The sequence below is a fragment of the Xyrauchen texanus genome, chromosome 25 (assembly GCF_025860055.1).
Source record: "Xyrauchen texanus isolate HMW12.3.18 chromosome 25, RBS_HiC_50CHRs, whole genome shotgun sequence".
NCBI lineage: Eukaryota > Metazoa > Chordata > Actinopteri > Cypriniformes > Catostomidae > Xyrauchen > Xyrauchen texanus.
Window position 1 is genome coordinate 889,591 of NC_068300.1, and position 22,859 is coordinate 912,449.

At 39.1% G+C, this 22,859-nt stretch overlaps 1 protein-coding gene across 1 annotated transcript; it reads right to left on the reverse strand.

The window, feature by feature from the left end:
• Positions 1–300: 300 nt before the first annotated feature.
• On the reverse strand, positions 301–20,186 carry LOC127618761 (FH2 domain-containing protein 1). The gene is made up of 13 exons (XM_052091394.1): positions 20,069–20,186; positions 18,178–18,337; positions 9,995–10,521; positions 9,621–9,682; positions 9,373–9,475; positions 9,220–9,305; positions 9,037–9,137; positions 8,816–8,886; positions 8,133–8,240; positions 3,793–3,857; positions 3,542–3,659; positions 3,265–3,429; positions 301–3,161 (listed from the first exon to the last, which is right to left on the reverse strand). Exons 3-13 carry the CDS (start codon positions 10,376–10,378, stop codon positions 1,140–1,142), a joined length of 3,285 nt encoding a protein of 1,094 aa, XP_051947354.1. The 5' UTR covers positions 10,379–10,521; positions 18,178–18,337; positions 20,069–20,186; the 3' UTR covers positions 301–1,139.
• Positions 20,187–22,859: the final 2,673 nt, after the last annotated feature.

The window sequence follows — 22,859 nt, forward strand, 5'->3', positions numbered from 1 at the left end:
AGAGCTCTTTGCATTGTGCTTTAGGGCTTGGCCCTGTAATTGCTGCTTGCACCTATATTTTAAATTTAGTGTCAAATAAATACATCCACAAACTATTTTGCCAGTTTAATAAAAACATATATTTCCTTCAAATAAAATAAACATGTATAATCTCAAAAAGTTATGAATTTGATTCCATTGTATGATTAATTTCTAAATATAATGTGTAATTAATTGCGATCAAAACTATATATAGTTTAAAATTAAAATTAATTTAACAATTAAAAATATATTAGCAAGACACAAGTAATTATGTTGAGATATTTATTTTCCTATGACAATAATGTCACAATACATGGTAAATCAATTAAAAATAGAAACCTCTGATAAGTATTATTGATTGCTTGCGTAACTGAAGAATTGAGATGACTGATAGGAACAACCTTCCTCAAACTTTGAGTCTCAGAGGACGTCAGAGAGCGAATGGAGCCCTGTGGAGAGGACTTCGGTTTGGGAGGCGATGAGGAAGATTTGGGTGTAGAAGGCAATTTCGTAGAAGGGTTTTTGCAAAATGACATTACGTGGTTCATAATGTGCATCACGTCAGTTCAGAGGTGATAAGTCAACTGAGTGGCGCTAAAAGCGAGTTAAAGGGACATTTTTAAATCAACAAAATCAACCTTAAACCTGTTGAAAAACACAATTCACATAATTTCATGGTGCTTTTATGACACTTTGGGCTCACGTGTCAACTCGCATGCTCTTCAGGACTCGTACCCCGCTCCTTTACATCACAAGTGCAATGCTCTATCAGTTGAGCTACCGGGCAATTTGATCACTCTCGAACTTGTAAATGTATTTGGTTATGTAATACAAATGTTAAAATAAGTCATGCACTATAGTAAAGGTGTTTAGATGTCATAAGATAGCATTGTGTGAGGAACGGAGTGAAAAGTGAGTGTTTATGGACTAATAATAAGCTGTTTTACTTGTGATTTGTGTGGAAGTGAATAAAAGTCATAGTTGTTGTAGCTCCTCTAGTGTTCATTTCAACTAGGAAACTGCCACGATACGTACAACGAGACACGTAAAAATCATAGTAATGTGATTCTATGAGACCAGGTTGCTCTTTCTATCTCCAGACTTGTTTAACAGATTTTTTAATGTAATTCGTGCGAAAAGTCAGAGTTTTCAGAGATGGGAAGTTTTCTTCCGGCTCTACTGAGCGTGCTCGCGGGAGTTTGCTGTTTCTCGAGAGCCTGAGAAAGTCTGAGCGATGCTGCCCGTGTCAGTGCAGGTCTTCCAGCCGACGGGTTTCCAGGAATGACTGCATGACGTGTGGTGGATGCCACAGTGTTGCGTGTGAAGCTGGGGGCGGGTTTGTTTGCGGAGTTGTTGGAGGAGTTTTGAGAGGTAGAAATGGCGAGGGCACGTAACGTAGAGCGACACATCTTCTCCTCTGGTGGCGGGCGAATCGCTTGTCGCTTTTTGGCACCAGAACTATTGAGGGAACTTCGACTCGAGGTTTTGCGTTCTTGAATTTGTGGGCCAGAAGAATTGAGATAACTGATAGGAACAACCTTCCTCAAACTTTGAGTCTCAGAGGAGGTCAGAGTGCGAATGGAGCCCTGTGGAGAGGACTTCGGTTTAGTAGAAGATGAGGAAGGTTTGGACATTGAAGGTGATTTTGTAGAAGGAGGTTTGGACGTAGGAGGTGATTTCGTAGAAGGTTTGGACGTAGAAGGTGATTTCGTAGGAGGAGGTTTGGACGTAGAATGTGATTTCGTAGAAGAAGGTTTGGACGTAGAAGGTGATTTCATAGAAGGAGGTTTGGACGTTGAAGGTGATTTCGTAGGAGGAGGTTTGGACGTAGAATGTGATTTCGTAGAAGAAGGTTTGGACGTTGAAGGTGATTTCGTAGAAGAAGGTTTGGACGTAGAATGTGATTTCGTAGAAGAAGGTTTGGACGTTGAAGGTGATTTCGTAGAAGGAGGTTTGGACGTTGAAGGTGATTTCGTAGGAGGAGGTTTGGACGTTGAAGGTGATTTCGTAGAAGGAGGTTTGGACGTTGAAGGTGATTTCGTAGGAGGAGGTTTGGACGTTGAAGGTGATTTCGTAGAAGGAGGTTTGGACGTTGAAGGTGATTTCGTAGGAGGAGGTTTGGACGTAGAATGTGATTTCGTAGAAGGAGGTTTGGACGAAGAAGGTGATTTCGTAGAAGAAGGTTTGGATGTAGAAGGTGATTTCGTAGAAGAAGGTTTGGACGTAGAAGGTGATTTCGTAGAAGAAGGTTTGGACGAAGAAGGTGATTTCGTAGAAGAAGGTTTGGACGTAGAAGGTGATTTCGTAGAAGGAGGTTCGGACATTGAAGGTGATTTCGTAGAAGAAGGTTCGGACGTTGAAGGTGTTTTCGTAGAAGGTGAGTTAGCAGATGATTGGAGTTTAGATCCAAGGGTTTTGGTGGAAGATCTACTAGAGCTTGTTTGGAATTGAGAAGGTCTACTGCTGGTTTTGAGGGATTCTAGAAGGTCTATTGTATGTTGAGAGTTGAAGTAGACACTTTCATCATCTCTAGGTGGTCTTTCTGATTGGTTTAGGCCAGTTTGTGATGGGTCAGATGTCAAGTTTGGAGTGTCCTGATGCTTTGTTTGCGTTTGAAGGTTGTCTTCTTGTGTTTCCTTTATCTTCTTTTGGTTCTCTGGCTCCAAGTTCATCGATGTGTTGTAGTCCTGGTCAGATTTGTATTTGGGAATACTGTTGTGAGTGTGGTTTCCATTGTGGCCAAGAGTGCTGGTGTTTGAGTCTGTGTTTGTGTTGGCGTTATTAAGAAAGAGTGAGTTTGAAGCTGTGTTTATACTAGAGTTTGTGATGGAGAGAGTGTGTATCGAAGGAAGTATAAGTGTAAAGTTCATGTTGTGGCAGTTTGCCGATTCGGTTTTGACTTTGTGTTGCCATGACCGACGGACACTCCCAAAGCGACGCAGTGGACTTTGCGGGTTCATCTGGAGTAGATCCAGAAGCCCTTCCCTCTTTAAAGCCGCCTCCACATCTGCCTCACTACTGGAGCACAGGCCGAAGACTCTCCTTTTTCCCTCATGCCCCGCCCACGAGTGACGCTTGACCTCCAACTCCTGGAGACGCTTGCGCCGAGACTCCTCCCACATCCCTCGCTCCACATTCTCCTGAAAAGAGAGAGAATATCGCCGAGCTGATATGATCTCCATTTCAAGATTCTGTTGTGAACTAAATCTCTTTTGAACTTGTGCCTGTGTGAACTTGATTTACCTGAACTGCTTTCCTGAATTTGGAGCAGAAATTCTGGAAGATTTGGAAACACTCGTCCAGTTTGAACGTTTCTTTGTCTTCACAGAAGAAATCGATCAATGTGTTTCCTTCATTCACCATTTCATCAAGACTGACCCTCAAATCCACCAGAGATTCACCAGCACTCTGAAACACAAACTTAAAATGAAGTAGAGGAACTTAAACTGTTGGATATGAAAACTGATGACATTTCATATTTAAATGTCACTTAATTAAGGGATCATGGGTCAGAGGTCACCTGTAGGAATGCCTGCATCTGTGTCAGTAGCTCACGATCTGTGTGGATGTGTTCCTCCATCTGATGAATTCTGCTGCTCAGAGTGCTCAACTCGACATGAATACTGTCAACACACACACTACACACAGTGTTAAAACATTGTTGAAACTAGTTTGAAACACTGATGGATTGTGGGTCACGCTGAGGCTGTTTAACTGCTAATAAATGAATGATCATTTATTAGTGTATATGCATAGAATGACTGTTCTCACCGCGCTGCATTCTCAACATGAAGAAGTTTCTCTGGAAACATCAACAGATCTTTCTTCTCAGATTCCTGAAACCAAACACAAACACACTCATGTTCATTTTCACTGCAGACGCTGTTGCACCATTAGATCACATACGGTGGCAAGAAAAAGTATGTGAACCCTTTGGAATTACAGTACATGCGTTTATGTATAAATTTATGGCGTTCCGAATGTGCCAAAAATTATGTAACAGGGTTCAATGGAAAAGAGGCGGCGGGAACCGGACGAAGCATCAAAGTAATGTTTAATGAGAAATTAAAACGAAGACAAAACATAAAAACACAAATGCATACAGGGCAGCTGCCTGTAGCTCGCTCTCTCCTGAACTGCCGCATCTCTTTGCACCTATCCCTCTCCTCGGCAGATTAGCTCTCCTCGTCACACTCCTTCGTCCTTTGTCTCAGGCCGGGAGACCCCCGGCATGACGTACACCCCCCCCTCCCCCTTTCCTGCCAGCAGGCTTACACTGCCTTTTGAGACCTGGGAGGGAGACAAGTGGAGGGAAATATAAAACAAAAAAAGGAGGAAAGGCCAACACAAAGCGACAGTGAGAGAGAGAGAGAAGAGAGGAAAAACGTACTCGTCGGTTCCCAGACACGCCGTTGCTCGTTCCTCAATCACTCCTCCACCCTCTGGCGGACAACAGCTGCTCCTCTCCAGGCAGACCAGAGCCAGTCCTCTGACCCCTGGCGGGCAGTACACTGCTCTGTGCTTTGGCGGCCAGTAGGGAACTCCTCTGCCCCTGGCAATGGCCCCACCGCTCCAGGAGGCCGGCAGGAGCCCGTCCTCCCCTCATGGACGGTGGCCGTTCCTTCGCATCCAGGCAGCCGGTAGCAACTCCTCCGTCCCCAGGCGGATGGCTGTTTCTGCTCCTATGGGGTGGATGGTAGTGGAGAGGACTCTATGACGGTGCATCTCTCCTCCTCGACACCAGTGTAACAGAGTTCAATGGAAAGGAGGCGGCGGGAACCGGACGAAGCATCAAAGTAATGTTTAATGAGAAATTAAAACAAAGACAAAACATAAACATAAACCCATACAGGGCAGCTGCCTGTAGCTCTCTCTCTCTCTCCCGAACTGTCGCATCTCGTTGCACCAATCCCTCTCCTTGGCATTTTTTGCGCATTCTAGGTTGTAAAATGGGTCCCTAAACTATAATGGGGGGATCCCTTAACAATGAGGGTCCCTTAACTCTTATGGGGGTTCCCTTAACTTTTATGGGGGGTCCCTTAACCCCCAAGTACACTTAGACAAGTGTACTGTACAAAGCTGTCGACTCATTTTTGGCACATTCGGAAAACAATATAAATTTGTCTTAAAATCTGGTATGATCTTCATCTTCAAGTTACAATGATGAACAAACACAATCTCTTTTAACTAATTACATGGGTCAGTGTAGTTGTGTAGTTCGGAAAAAGTAAGTGAACACCTAGGTTAATCACATCAACAAACGTTAATTAGAATCAGGAGTTGGCAAACCTGGCATGTGATTAATGAAATGAGATTGTACGTGTGGGTTAGAGCTACTTTAACTTATAAAAAGCACTTAAACATTTTGAGTTTGTTATTTCACAAGAAGCATCTGCTGACATGGACCAAAAGATCTTAGAAGACCTACAATCAAGAATTGTTGCTTTGCATAAAGCTGGAAAGGGTTACAAAGTTATCTGGAAGAGCTGAGATATTCATCTGTCCACAGTGAGACAAACTGTCTATAAATGGAAATGATTTAGTACTATAGGTACTCTCACTAGAAGTGGCCGTTAGATATTCATCTGTCCACAGTTAGACAAACTGTCTATAAATGGAGGTGAATTAGTACTATAGGTACTCTCTCTAGAAGTGGCCATTAGATATTCATCTGTCCACAGTGAGACAAACTGTCTATAAATGGACATGATTTAGTACTATAGGTACTCTCACTAGAAGTGGCCATTAGATATTCATCTGTCCACAGTTAGACAAACTGTCTATAAATGGACATGATTTAGTACTATAGGTACTCTCTCTAGAAGTGGCCGTTAGATATTCATCTGTCCACAGTTAGACAAACTGTCTATAAATGGAGGTGATTTAGTACTATAGGTACTCTCACTAGAAGTGGCCGTTAGATATTCATCTTTCCACAGTTAGACAAACTGTCTATAAATGTAGGTGATTTAGTACTATAGGTACTCTCACTAGAAGTGGCCGTTAGATATTCATCTGTCCACAGTTAGACAAACTGTCTATAAATGGAGATGATTTAGTACTATAGGTACTCTCACTAGAAGTGGCCGTTAGATATTCATCTGTCCACAGTTAGACAAACTGTCTATAAATGGAGGTGATTTAGTACTATAGGTACTCTCACTAGAAGTGACCGTTAGATATTTATCTGTCCACAGTTAGACAAACTGTCTATAAATGGAGGTGATTTAGTACTATATGTACTCTCACTAGAAGTGGCCATTAGATATTCATCTGTCCACAGTTAGACAAACTGTCTATAAATGGAGGTGATTTAGTACTATAGGTACTCTCTCTAGAAGTGGCCATTAGATATTTATCTGTCCACAGTTAGACAAACTGTCTATAAATGGAGGTGAATTAGTACTATAGGTACTCTCACTAGAAGTGTCCGTTAGATATTCATCTGTCCACAGTGAGACAAACTGTCTATAAATGGAGGTGATTTAGTACTATAGGTACTCTCACTAGAAGTGTCCGTTAGATATTCATCTGTCCACAGTTAGACAAACTGTCTATAAATGGAGATGATTTAGTACTATAGGTACTCTCACTAGAAGTGACCTTTAGATATTTATCTGTCCACAGTTAGACAAACTGTCTATAAATGGAGATGATTTAGTACTATATGTACTCTCACTAGAAGTGGCCATTAGATATTCATCTGTCCACAGTTAGACAAACTGTCTATAAATGGAGGTGATTTAGTACTATAGGTACTCTCTCTAGAAGTGGGCATTAGATATTCATCTGTCCACAGTTAGACAAACTGTCTATAAATGGAGATGATTTAGTACTATAGGTACTCTCACTAGAAGTGGCCATTAGATATTCATCTGTCCACAGTGAGACAAACTGTCTATAAATGGAGATGCTTTAGTACTATAGGTACTCTCTCTAGAAGTGGCCTTTAGATATTCATCTGTCCACAGTGAGACAAACTGTCTATAAATGGAGATGATTTAGTACTATAGGTACTCTCACTAGAAGTGGACGTTAGATATTCATCTGTTCACAGTTAGACAAACTGTCTATAAATGGAGATGATTTAGTACTATAGGTACTCTCACTAGAAGTGGCCATTAGATATTCATCTGTCCACAGTGAGACAAACTGTCTATAAATGGAGATGCTTTAGTACTATAGGTACTCTCACTAGAAGTGGCCATTAGATATTCATCTGTCCACAGTGAGACAAACTGTCTATAAATGGAGGTGATTTAGTACTATAGGTACTCTCACTAGAAGTGGCCGTTAGATATTCATCTGTCCACAGTTAGACAAACTGTCTATAAATGGAGATGATTTAGTACTATAGGTACTCTCTCTAGAAGTGGCCGTTAGATATTCATCTGTTCACAGTTAGACAAACTGTCTATAAATGGAGATGATTTAGTACTATAGGTACTCTCACTAGAAGTGGCCGTTAGATATTCATCTGTCCACAGTTAGACAAACTGTCTATAAATGGAGATGATTTAGTACTATAGGTACTCTCACTAGAAGTGGCTGTCCAGTCAAGATGACTCAAAGGGAACACAGCAGAATGCTCAATGAGGTAATAAAGAACCGTAGAGTGACAGATAAAGATTGAAGGAATCATTGGAACTGGTTAACATCTCTGTTCATGAGTCTACTGTACAGAAAACAGGTGTGGTGTTCATGGCAGGACATCATGAAGGAAGCCGCTGGTTTGTAACAAAAACATTGCTGCACACCTGAAGTTTGCTAAAGATCACCTTGAAGCTCCACAACACTACTGGGATATTTAGGATCAACCAGTTATTTAATCCAAGGGTTCACTTACATTTTCCACAGCACTATGAATGTGTGTTATTGTGTTTGTAACTTAAAGCTAGAGAATGAAATTTATACCAAAGCATTTTTGTTATACTGGCGCTAGTGTCGCAGAAATTACATACTCCAGCTTAAAGTGTCTTGAGTGTAAGGTAAGGGAATTGTAAGAAATGTAACAATTCTAGTTCAATGAACGTCTTTTTTAGTACTTTGTGTGATATTAGTACAAATCCCAGAGACAAGTACATAGTACAGAGAGCTGCTCACACACTCACCAAAGCGACAAAGTGTAGCAGGTTCATTCCGGGTTTGTTTGCTTTAGTATCAGCCAATGAGAGTAGAGAAGAAAGTTTGAACCCCACTGCATTCCCAGCATATCCACCCTGAGAGAGTGTGTCAGAGAGTATTGATTAATGATTGAGTTCATGATTATGTATGCATGATTTGACAACACATACTCACCTACTTAGAAGTACAGTAATAAAAACATATACAATTGGAAGTATGGGAATTAAAGTAATACAAATGAATGCACTCTTGTATTTTCAATTGTTGGTTGTGTGGGTTCATTCTCTCAAGCAGGTGCTTCATCCTGAGATGCTTTTTAATTCCTTACGCCCAAAAGGCATTTTTTAACATGCCAACTATCGGCACATATTTTTACTGACAACCGATAGTTCCAAAAAAGCAACTATTGCCAAAGATCTTTGCAGATTTCCAAAAAAGCAACCATCGGCACATATTTTTACAGATAAGGAATAGTTCCAAAAAAGCAACTATCGGCAGCAATTAATCAGTCAAACCAATATATCGGTCTACCTCTATATTTTAGTTTTGTAAAGAAATGAATATATAGGCACCATTATGGAAGCCTTCAGATCAAAAGGTTTTTAGGATCATGAGAAACATAATTCCAGATATCAATTGAGTCCACAAGTGTGTTGCGTATGTCACTTACATCATTCATGATATTTCCTGCTTGTAGCACTAAATGAAGCACACAGTGAAGCTCCTCACAGTCCAACAACTCTGAAACAACAACACATCGTCCGGGGACAAAAGAAGTTTGTATCAAACTAAGGGCTCTATTGGATAAAAGGCAATTGTATGTTTCAGTATGTACATCATTCTCACTAAAGAAACACATTGAAGTGAATAAAGAAAAGAGGTGTTGATCACCTTTAATAGCAGTCAGGATGACGCTGATATCATGTTTCATAGATGTAAATGAGGGGTTAAACTCTTCCTTTAACAGCAGAGCTTCTATACGAACTTCATACCTGCAAACACACAAAACACATTTTGAATCACTTGTGGAATCGTTTTGGATAAAGCGTCTGATGAATGAATGAATGATTGTACCTGGGCACATGGATGAGCTGGTATATGAAAGCATCAGCTGCTGTCAGGTGTTTAGGATCTCCATTGAACATCTTGAGTTTCTTCACCTGTCAATCAATAAATCAGTCATCAATAAAATCATCAATCACTCATCTGATCAATCATGTGCGTTACCTCGTCATCATCTGGCAGGAGTCTCAGCAGCTCTCTCAAAGTCTCCACACTGAACACATCACGGTTACCATGACGAATAACATCCACAAGACATTCACTGGACCTGAACACAACCAATCAGTCTTCACTATAGCACCTTAATGTATCATAAACGTGTATGATATATGTGCTCTATGTTCCAATATTCCTGTATATGAAGAGTCATGTGGGAATATTACTTCACTGGTTGCACTGCATGTTTTGCTTACTTTTTGAAGTGTTTAATGAAAATGGAGATATTCATGCTTCTCTTGGAGTCCAGGATGGTCATCTAAAGAGAAAACACACACACAAATATTAAGATTACCGGCAGCCAATGTGAAGAGTGTCAAGGAGGGGTGTAACGTGTGCTCTCTTTGGTTCATTAAAGAACAGACGTGCTGCTGCATTCCGGATCATTTGCAGGAGTCTAACTGTGCATGCATGAGAGCGTTACAATAGTCCAGTCTAGAGATGACAAGTCATATTCAGGACACTCTTGTAAAAGAGATTTGTAATCTCAAGGAGTTTTTATCCTGGTTAAATAAAGGTTTGAATGAATGAATATACAATCTCAAATACACAATCAAATCTTGCAGGTCACCTGCCCTCCGACATCTTTCACAGAGACGCGTCTCTTGATGCTGGTTGCCGTGGGCGACAGCATGTCGTCATGTTGTCCAAACAGTTCCTCGATGGCTCTGACGTCGATGCGGAATGACGGTTCTCTGCTGTGGCGTCCGAGCGTCCAGATGTTTCGCCTGTCATGTTGTTTAACACGCTCCTCTGGAATCGGCTTCCAGTAGAAACTTCGCACCCTCCTCTTCCCCTGCGTGAGGTTGTCCACAGCAACGGGCAAGGGTGGAGCAGGAGGAGGAGCATTTCTGGGGGCGTGGTCAGGTAATGAGGGAGGAGATGTTGTTAACACACTAGTCCCGTCCTCTTCTGCAAAGCCCTGTATCACATTGGCACACGCGACGCCGCTCATCACACACCTAACAGGATGTACTCAGCAGGAGGGGAAGTGGGTGGTGTCAGAAGATGATTGACATCGACTATTTCTCTATGTGTTGTTATGGCCACGCCCCCCACAAACGAACAAATAAATGTTGACACGAGTGAGCGCAGGTTCTGCAATACAAGAAAAACACAACACACAACTCATGTTTAAATATTGCTCAGCATTTTCTGAAGAAAAGAATCATAAATTTGCTCGTTTAGGGAAGTCATAAACTATTTATTTAATTCTATGGGTCAGAGAGAGAATTAAAGAACATCAGGAAACCTCTCGTCTCTCAGGACTGAATGAACAACAAATTCATCAATGTTTCAAACACACACACATCCAGTTCTTCTTAAATTATGTATCAGTGGTTATGTAAGGAAGAGCAAAGAACATGTTTAGTTAAACAGAATAAATATAGACATCCCATTGACTTCTATTGTTCTCAGATCAGATGAATTATAATAGACAAACTCAACCATTACAGACACCTTTTGGTAAATATTTGGCTTTGGATTACAGCTGTACACACACAGTAAGTCCACGTGATGATGTCATATGTGATCCTGTGGTTCTATGTGATTTTTAATGACATAATCGCAGTGTCACTCGTTTATTACAGGTGTCATGCATTTCAATTCATATCTGTTCTTCTGCACACAGCAAATATTGACACATGCAACTCCCTAACAAGCAACCCAAATCCAGTTTTTGATTAATTACAAATGCATATAGTAAATACACTAATAAAGAGCCTATATTTATATTATTATTACATACAATTTCAATAAATACAGTGGCAAGAAAAAGTATGTGAACCCTTTGGAATTAGCTGGTTTTCTGCATTAATTGGTCATAAAATGTGATCTCATCAAGTATAGACAAACACAATGTGCTTAAACTAACAACACAAAAACAATTATAATCTATTATTCCTGTTTAATGTTTTCTGTATAGGACACTCATGAACAGAGATGTTAACCAGTTCCAATGATTCCTTCAATCTTTATCTGTCACTCTAGGGTTCATTATTATCCCATTGATCATTCTGCGGTGTGTCCATTGAGTCATCTTGTCTAGACGGCCACTTCTAGAGAGAGTACCTATAGTACTAAATCAACTCCATCTATAGACAGTTTGTCTAACTGTGTACAGATGAATATCTAACGGCCACTTCTAGAGAGAGTACCTATAGTACTAAATCACCTCCATCTATAGACAGTTTGTCTCACTGTGAACAGATGAATATCTAACGGCCACTTCTAGAGAGAGTACCTATAGTACTAAATCATCTCCATATATAGACAGTTTGTCTAACTGTGGACAGATGGATATCTAACGGTCAGTTCTAGAGAGAGTACCTATAGTACTAAATCATCTCCATTTATAGACAGTTTGTCTAACTGTGGACAGATGAATATCTAACGGCCACTTCTAGAGAGAGTACCTATAGTACTAAATCATCTCCATTTATAGACAGTTTGTGTAACTGTGGACAGATCAATATCTAACGGTCACTTCTAGAGAGAGTACCTATAGTACTAAATCACCTCCATTTATAGACAGTTTGTCTAACTGTGGACAGATGAATATCTAACGGCCACTTCTAGAGAGAGTACCTATAGTACTAAATCATCTCCATTTATAGACAGTTTGTCTAACTGTGGACAGATGAATATCTAACGGCCACTTCTAGAGAGAGTACCTATAGTACTAAATCATCTCCATTTATAGACAGTTTGTCTAACTGTGGACAGATGAATATCTAACGGTCACTTCTAGAGAGAGTACCTATAGTACTAAATCATCTCCATTTATAGACAGTTTGTCTAACTGTGGACAGATGAATATCTAAAGGTCACTTCTAGAGAGAGTACCTATAGTACTAAATCACCTCCATTTATAGACAGTTTGTCTCACTGTGAACAGATGAATATCTAACGGCCACTTCTAGAGAGAGTACATATAGTACTAAATCATCTCCATTTATAGACAGTTTGTCTAACTGTGGACAGATGAATATCTAACGGCCACTTCTAGTGAGAGTACCTATAGTACTAAATCATCTCCATTTATAGACAGTTTGTCTAACTGTGGACAGATGAATATCTAACGGCCACTTCTAGTGAGAGTACCTATAGTACTAAATCACCTCCATTTATAGACAGTTTGTCTAACTGTGGACAGATGAATATCTAACGGTCACTTCTAGAGAGAGTACCTATAGTACTAAATCATCTCCATTTATAGACAGTTTGTCTAACTGTGGACAGATGAATATCTAACGGTCACTTCTAGAGAGAGTACCTATAGTACTAAATCATCTCCATTTATAGACAGTTTGTCTAACTGTGGACAGATGAATATCTAACGGTCACTTCTAGAGAGAGTACCTATAGTACTAAATCATCTCCATTTATAGACAGTTTGTCTAACTGTGGACAGATGAATATCTAACGGTCACTTCTAGAGAGAGTACCTATAGTACTAAATCATCTCCATTTATAGACAGTTTGTCTAACTGTGGACAGATGAATATCTAACGGTCACTTCTAGTGAGAGCACCTATAGTACTAAATCATCTCCATTTATAGACAGTTTGTCTAACTGTGGACAGATGAATATCTAACGGCCACTTCTAGTGAGAGTACCTATAGTACTAAATCACCTCCATTTATAGACAGTTTGTCTAACTGTGGACAGATGAATATCTAACGGTCACTTCTAGAGAGAGTACCTATAGTACTAAATCATCTCCATTTATAGACAGTTTGTCTAACTGTGGACAGATGAATATCTAACGGCCACTTCTAGTGAGAGTACCTATAGTACTAAATCATCTCCATTTATAGACAGTTTGTCTAACTGTGGACGGATGAATATCTAACGGTCACTTCTAGAGAGAATACCTATAGTACTAAATCATCTCCGTTTATAGACAGTTTGTCTAACTGTGGACAGATGAATATCTAACGGCCACTTCTAGTGAGAGTACCTATAGTACTAAATCATCTCCGTTTATAGACAGTTTGTCTAACTGTGGACAGATGAATATCTAACGGTCACTTCTAGTGAGAGTACCTATAGTACTAAATCATCTCCATTTATAGACGGTTTGTCTCACTGTGGACAGGTGAATATCTAACGGCCACTTCTAGTGAGAGTACCTATAGTACTAAATCATCTCCATTTATAGACAGTTTGTCTAACTGTGGACAGGTGAATATCTAACGGCCACTTCTAGTGAGAGTACCTATAGTACTAAATCATCTCCATTTATAGACAGTTTGTCTAACTGTGGACAGATGGATATCTAACGGCCACTTCTAGTGAGAGTACCTATAGTACTAAATCATCTCCATTTATAGACAGTTTGTCTAACTGTGGACAGATGAATATCTAACGGCCACTTCTAGTGAGAGTACCTATAGTACTAAATCATCTCCATTTATAGACAGTTTGTCTAACTGTGGACAGATGAATATCTAACGGCCACTTCTAGTGAGAGTACCTATAGTACTAAATCATCTCCATTTATAGACAGTTTGTCTAACTGTGGACAGATGAATATCTAACGGGCACTTCTAGTGAGAGTACCTATAGTATTAAATCATCTCCATTTATAGACAGTTTGTCTAACTGTGGACAGATGAATATCTAACGGGCACTTCTAGTGAGAGTACCTATAGTACTAAATCACCTCCATTTATAGACAGTTTGTCTAACTGTGGACAGATGAATATCTAACGGCCACTTCTAGTGAGAGTACCTATAGTACTAAATCATCTCCATTTATAGACAGTTTGTCTAACTGTGGACAGATGGATATCTAACGGCCACTTCTAGAGAGAGTACCTATAGTACTAAATCACCTCCATTTATAGACAGTTTGTCTAACTGTGGACAGATGGATATCTAACGGCCACTTCTAGTGAGAGTACCTATAGTACTAAATCATCTCCATTTATAGACAGTTTGTCTAACTGTGGACAGATGAATATCTAACGGTCACTTCTAGTGAGAGTACCTATAGTATTAAATCATCTCCATTTATAGACAGTTTGTCTAACTGTGGACAGATGGATATCTAACGGGCACTTCTAGTGAGAGTACCTATAGTACTAAATCACCTCCATTTATAGACAGTTTGTCTAACTGTGAACAGATGAATATCTAACGGCCACTTCTAGTGAGAGTACCTATAGTACTAAATCATCTCCATTTATAGACAGTTTGTCTAACTGTGGACAGATGAATATCTAACGGCCACTTCTAGAGAGAGTACCTATAGTACTAAATCATCTCCATTTATAGACAGTTTGTCTAACTGTGGACAGATGGATATCTAACGGCCACTTCTAGTGAGAGTACCTATAGTACTAAATCATCTCCAATTATAGACAGTTTGTCTAACTGTGAACAGATGAATATCTAACGGCCACTTCTAGTGAGAGTACCTATAGTACTAAATCATCTCCATTTATAGACAGTTTGTCTAACTGTGCACAGATGAATATCTAATGGCCACTTCTAGAGAGAGTACCTATAGTACTAAATCACCTCCATTTATAGACAGTTTGTCTAACTGTGGACAGATGAATATCTAACGGCCACTTCTAGAGAGAGTACCTATAGTACTAAATCACCTCCATTTATAGACAGTTTGTCTAACTGTGGACAGATGAATATCTAACGGCCACTTCTAGAGCGAGTACCTATAGTACTAAATCATCTCCATTTATAGACAGTTTGTGTAACTGTGAACAGATGAATATCTAACGGCCACTTCTAGAGCGAGTACCTATAGTACTAAATCATCTCCATTTATAGACAGTTTGTGTAACTGTGAACAGATGAATATCTAACGGCCACTTCTAGAGAGAGTACCTATAGTACTAAATCATCTCCATTTATAGACAGTTTGTGTAACTGTGGACAGATGAATATCTAACGGCCACTTCTAGTGAGAGTACCTATAGTACTAAATCAACTACATTTATAGACAGTTTGTCTAACTGTGAACAGACGAATATCTAACGGCCACTTCTAGAGAGAGCACCTATAGTACTAAATCATCTCCATTTATAGACAGTTTGTCTAACTGTGGACAGATGAATATCTAACGGCCACTTCTAGAGAGAGTACCTATAGTACTAAATCATCTCCATTTATAGACAGTTTGTCTAACTGTGGACAGATGAATATCTAACGGCCACTTCTAGAGAGAGTACCTATAGTACTAAATCACCTCCATTTATAGACAGTTTGTCTCACTGTGGACAGATGAATATCTAACGGCCACTTCTAGAGAGAGTACCTATAGTACTAAATCATCTCCATTTATAGACAGTTTGTCTAACTGTGGACAGATGGATATCTAACGGCCACTTCTAGAGAGAGTACCTATAGTACTAAATCATCTCCATTTATAGACAGTTTGTCTAACTGTGGACAGATGGATATCTAACAGCCACTTCTAGAGAAAGTACCTATAGTACTAAATCACCTCCATTTATAGACAGTTTGTGTAACTGTGGACAGATGAATATCTAACGGCCACTTCTAGAGAGAGTACCTATAGTACTAAATCATCTCCATTTATAGACAGTTTGTCTAACTGTGGACAGATGAATATCTAACGGCCACTTCTAGTGAGAGTACCTATAGTACTAAATCACCTCCATTTATAGACAGTTTGTCTCACTGTGGACAGATGAATATCTAATGGCCACTTCTAGAGACAGTACCTATAGTACTAAATCATCTCCATTTATAGACAGTTTGTCTCACTGTGGACAGATGAATATCTAACGGACACTTCTAGTGAGAGTACCTATAGTACTAAATCACCTCCATTTATAGACAGTTTGTCTAACTGTGGACAGATGAATATCTAACGGCCACTTCTAGAGCGAGTACCTATAGTACTAAATCATCTCCATTTATAGACAGTTTGTGTAACTGTGAACAGATGAATATCTAACGGCCACTTCTAGAGCGAGTACCTATAGTACTAAATCATCTCCATTTATAGACAGTTTGTGTAACTGTGAACAGATGAATATCTAACGGCCACTTCTAGAGAGAGTACCTATAGTACTAAATCATCTCCATTTATAGACAGTTTGTCTAACTGTGGACAGATGGATATCTAACGGCCACTTCTAGTGAGAGTACCTATAGTACTAAATCAACTACATTTATAGACAGTTTGTCTAACTGTGAACAGACGAATATCTAACGGCCACTTCTAGAGAGAGCACCTATAGTACTAAATCATCTCCATTTATAGACAGTTTGTCTAACTGTGGACAGATGAATATCTAACGGCCACTTCTAGAGAGAGTACCTATAGTACTAAATCATCTCCATTTATAGACAGTTTGTCTAACTGTGGACAGATGAATATCTAACGGCCACTTCTAGAGAGAGTACCTATAGTACTAAATCACCTCCATTTATAGACAGTTTGTCTCACTGTGGACAGATGAATATCTAACGGCCACTTCTAGAGAGAGTACCTATAGTACTAAATCATCTCCATTTATAGACAGTTTGTCTAACTGTGGACAGATGGATATCTAACGGCCACTTCTAGAGAGAGTACCTATAGTACTAAATCATCTCCATTTATAGACAGTTTGTCTAACTGTGGACAGATGGATATCTAACAGCCACTTCTAGAGAAAGTACCTATAGTACTAAATCACCTCCATTTATAGACAGTTTGTGTAACTGTGGACAGATGAATATCTAACGGCCACTTCTAGAGAGAGTACCTATAGTACTAAATCATCTCCATTTATAGACAGTTTGTCTAACTGTGGACAGATGAATATCTAACTGGCCACTTCTAGTGAGAGTACCTATAGTACTAAATCACCTCCATTTATAGACAGTTTGTCTCACTGTGGACAGATGAATATCTAATGGCCACTTCTAGAGACAGTACCTATAGTACTAAATCATCTCCATTTATAGACAGTTTGTCTCACTGTGGACAGATGAATATCTAACGGACACTTCTAGTGAGAGTACCTATAGTACTAAATCATCTCCATTTATAGACAGTTTGTCTCACTGTGGACAGATGAATATCTAATGGCCACTTCTAGAGAGAGTACCTATAGTACTAAATCACCTCCATTTATAGACAGTTTGTCTAACTGTGGACATATGAATATCTAACGGCCACTTCTAGAGAGAGTACCTATAGTACTAAATCACCTCCATTTATAGACAGTTTGTCTCACTGTGGACAGATGAATATCTAACGGCCACTTCTAGAGAGAGTACCTATAGTACTAAATCATCTCCATTTATAGACAGTTTGTCTCACTGTGGACAGATGAATATCTAAACTCTTCCAGATAACTTTGTAACCCTTTCCAGCTTTATGTAAAGCAACAATTCTTGATCGCAGGTCTTCTGAGATCTCGTGGTGCACGTCAGCAGATGCTTCTTGTGAATAACAAACTCAAAATATTTAAGTGCTTTTTATAAGTTAAAGTAGCTGAAACCCACACCTATAATCTCGCTTCATTAATCACATGCCAGGTGTGCCAACTCCAGACTCTTATTAGCTTTTTATATCTTATTTTTTATATTTTATAATAGCGAAAACCAAAGAAAACATATTAAGTACAAGACGAGCTCTGAATAATCACAACATGACAAATAACTGCAAGTTACAACAAATATAATAACAGCAGCATATATACTGTAACATCTGTAAACAGTAAAGAAATGAGCAGTACATAGTCATTTGCATAATTTATTCATACCTCAGGGAGCTGAAGTGCGGCTTGTTGATTAATGCTCACGACTGATAAAAATGCAGGAAATAAGTCATGAGAAATGTTACTTTGTGGCTCTTTGAGTCCGACTGTGTTTAAAGGACAGTAGAAAGAGCACATTGGGCTTTTCACTGTTTCTCAAAACAATCTGGAGAAGGAAAGAAAAAGATGCAACAAACTCACATAGAGTGAAAATAAGAGCATTCATCTGCAGAATATCTGTAAAGATCTACAGTTTAAGAGGTATGTTTATTTTGCTTTACAGATATTTACATGTGTACATATTCTGGCCATCTTTGTTTTCACTGATATTTCGAAATAAACATTTCCACAGTTATGCGAATAACGAACACAATATTTTAAGTATTGTCATCAGTGTCCTGCAGTGTGACACTTTCTTCGTCTAACTATTTTAAACAATATTTTATGGTCTTGTATAGCTATATATACATATATTTTATTATTATACTTGCTGTGTCCACAACCTCATATTAACTAAAACAACAGTTTATTTGCACTTGTAGAAAAACAGTTGACGGGTGATTAAGGTCTCTATGTTGACTTGTCACAGCACATTAAATGCACGCTTTTCCTTGTACGTTCATGTACATTTGAACCAGGGCTGGAATGGGAAGAGAAATCGGCCTGGGATTTTACATGGCAACTGGCCCAAAACATGTTGAGTTGGGTGGGGGGGGGTTCGCTGTCCTTCACATATCGCGGCTCAGTTTTGTGGTCCGTTCTGCATAACGCGGCGGCTCATTTTAGCTTATCGCTGCCCATTCGGCATGTTTCGCGGATGCACCACCGGCCCGCTCGGTTCTCCAGATGGCCGGCCAGTCTGCCCCCTGACCCCCAAAGTACGTCATCCCACCGGGAAAATGCCCGGAATGCCAGATTACCAGTCTGCCCCTGACCCCCAAATTACGTCATCCCACCGGGAAAATGCCCGGAATGCCAGATTACCAGTCTGCCCCCCTGACCCCCAAAGTGCGTCGTCCCACCGGGAAAATGCCCGGAATGCCAGATTACCAGTCCAGCCCTGATTTCAACCTAACAACTGTATGTTGGGGAAAAAGTTTCGGACATGCTATTTGCTATAAAGTGTTTGTTTTAGTGCTTTTCCTAAAAAAATCGACTCATCACATTTATTGTAGTTTTATATGTTTTAAATGTTATATGACCAGATTTGCACCGTGGGGCCCGTTGTCCTGACCATAGAATTATTTCTATATTTTTTTACAAAAATGTTAAATCTATATATATATATATATATATATATATATATATAATTTATTAATATCAAAAATAAAATATAAATACATACATGTCTCATTTTGTTCAACTAGGTGTCCCCGCAGGAATCTACATCCTTGTATGTGACACACCAGCAATAAAATGATTCATAACCTTGAATTATTAAAGTGCAGGAAGAAGCAACAGTTTATCAGAACTATCTTATACATGTCTAAATGAATCACTCTAATTCTAGAGGTCATATAGTTTGGGCAAAATTACCATTAATAGCTATTTTATTTATACATTGTACTTTATGACAGAAGTTTCTCTTGTTTTTACTGATAAACTTCGAGAAACTGAGAAAACAATTAAGACAACTAAACAACATAATGCAATGAAATAACTGAAATAAAACATGTAAATATGATTGCACGGTCATTTCAACAGCTGAAACATGAAGATAACAGACGGTCTCGATTCGGTATTAAACTGAGAATATCGCGACAAAACTATTTACATGTGTTATTAAATATATATCTATGATCAAACTGCGCTCAGTGTTTAAATGCACTAATATACTTACATATCAGAGAAGTTTTAAAAAAATACATTCATTTAGAGACGAAGAAAATAAACTCACCTTGAATATATTCCTAATGACTGCTTCAGTGACAGCACGACAGATTATTCTAATAATATTAGGAGAAATATCACAGATACATGTAATCCCACGAGCTATTAGTGCAGGTGAATATCCCGCGTGCAACACACAAACACGCACATTCAAATCTGCTCAGATGTTCACGGGCTGGCTAGATGGTAACCCGCAGGCAGCCTAAATCTCGCGAGAGTCTCATTCGCTCATAATCAGGTTAGGTTTAGGGTTAGATTTAGTGGTAGGGGTAAGTTTAGGGGCATGAGTATGTGTAGTGGTTCTTTAGGGATCGAATTAAACACATAAAAACACAGTGTGTGTGAACATTCAATGCGGCACTCGCGAGACTTTAGATAACTGGGCGGTTACCTTCTAGACACGACCGATATTTTACATCAGTGCTGCGCGCGCGCGTGCGTGCGTGTGTGTGTGAGAGATAAAGGCTCAGCCCGTCACACCCAACATCAGCTACTACTAATATATATATATTTTGTTTTAGTCAAGACGATCAGATTATTTCTGCTGCTTACACGGGACGCTTTTCAATTAATTAATAAAGTACTTGAAATAAATCTTGGGTTCAGTATAATTCGAGTGTGCTTTGGTGCTTATTAGCAAACAAAGAATACTACACAACAACAGGTTAGCAGTTATGAACATTTTTACATAACTCAAACGGTATGTATTACAAGTCTCCTGAAGCCAAACGACAGCTTTGTTTAAGGAACAGACCAAATTGAAGACGTTATTCACTGAAAATCTTCCCCTCCGCTGAAGCTCTGAAATCTCATTTGCACTTGCGTTCAATTCCAATATGGTTGCTAGCATCAGTGACATTAAACGCCATTGGTTCTCTAGTGTTACGTGACTAATCATGATGTGACCGGTAATGAGATGTGAGAGTTTGGGGAAGATTATCAATGAATAATGACTGAATATTTTGGTCTTTTCCATGCATAAAGCTATCACATGACTTCAGAAGTCTGGAAGATAAACCACACGTGGTCAGCTAGGAACATGACAGTATAACACTTCTACAGTCTCTGTGATTGTGTTATTCTTGGCAGGTGTGATGTAAGTAATGTGGGCGGAGCTTACTGACATTTCTTCAGTATTAGCATCACAAAGAGCTTTTGTTTTGTGTCTTTAACATCAAATCTTTCCTCATATTTAAACAGGAAGTACACACCTCTGGAGACGGATTAGCATTGCACTGAGCTCACGCTCATTCATCATTTATATCATTCTGCTCTCAGTCACCATAGACAATAGCACAATAACTGAGGTCAACATGCCGTGTCTATTGTGCATTTATTCTTCAGGTTTGGCCATAAGGAGAAGAGCAAACAGAAATCATGAACTAAAATCATTACTGGACAGTGATGTAATGCTGAGTGTCAGATATGAGAGTGAATAATGACTAAACTAGCCAAATGTGACAGAATGGATCCGATGGACTGTTGTTTTGATGTGATCACTGTTATTGAGTTATAGCGCCCCCTAGCGTCGGACACTGATGACATTTGGCATGTGACCTCAGAATGTTCTGTTGTCCATGTGTACAAAGTTTTGTTTAGTTTGAATCTTGCGCTCACGAGATACAGGTCGATTAGACCTTATGGGCCGCACCCAAAAACATCTTTTCAGAACGATTTAACGAATCTAAATTCTTTTGAAAACTTTTTGTCAGGAGCATCTCGGCCACGTATTGTGCGACATATGTAAAAGTCAATATCCACATGACCATGTGATTTGGGGACACTGAAGGATTCAGGAGGAAATTATATATATTTTGTTTATCTGGGTCTAGCAAAGATGTGAATTAGCTTATTATAGCGCCACCTTTTGGCCGATTCTCACAAAATTTGGTACACAGCCTAATTTTGCCACCCTGTAAATGGATGCCAAATTTCATAATGATTGGCTGTTCAGAACGCAACTAACTGCAGAAAATGTTATTGGCTGTTAGCGGCCATTTTTCTTGATTTGTCTAATTGATATTTTAAGGATATGTTATCACATGAACCAAAGAAGATGCATGCCAATATTATACCAATATAATTCCAATATTCTGGATCAAAAGTTATATTATATAGTTATATTAAGAGCGCCCCCTATAGGCAGAATTTGACTACATTTGGCATACGTCCTCAAAATGTCTTTTTGTCCCAGTTTCATTAAGTTTGGAATTTTTTTTTTGAAAATATGGAGTGAAAAGTGAAACACTTATTGGCTTTTAACTCTGAAGCACTTTCATTAATTAAAATGGTGTTGATAGATTTGTTTTAAGAGGGTTTGTAGATGATGTATACCACATTTCGTGCAAATCAGACTTTTTTCACTTGTTTTCAGAAGTTTAGTTGCAAATACATCACTCTTTTTTCATTATACAATAACAAATAATATACTTATAGCACCACCTTTAGGCCGTTTCTCACAATATTTGGTATACAGATGAATTTCCCCATCCTGTTAGTGGATACTACATTTCAAAATGATTGGCTGTTCACAACTAATCAGATGCAGAAACGTTATTGGCTGTTGGCGGCCATTTTTTTTTATTTGTCTAATTTATATTTTAAGGATATGTTAGCACATGAACCAAAGAAGGTGCATGGCAAATTTCATACGGATCAGACAGTCAAGAGAGGATTTAGAAAAAGTCAGAATGACTACAGTCAGGTCTCCTTAGTAACCAAATTGACCCGGTTGCTAGGGAGGGTAGAGTCACATGGGGTAACCAAATTGGCCTGGTTGCTAGGGAGGGTAGAGTCAC

Coding starts and splice junctions, on each gene's coding strand:
- LOC127618761 (XM_052091394.1), bottom strand. CDS start 10,378: ATGAGCGGCGTCGCGTGTGCCAATGTGATACAGGGCTTTGCAGAAGAG. Junction 9,476..9,620: donor TTCATTAAACACTTCAAAAA/GTAAGCAAAACA, acceptor GGTTGTGTTCAG/GTCCAGTGAATGTCTTGTGG. Junction 8,241..8,815: donor CAGGAAATATCATGAATGAT/GTAAGTGACATA, acceptor ACACTCTCTCAG/GGTGGATATGCTGGGAATGC.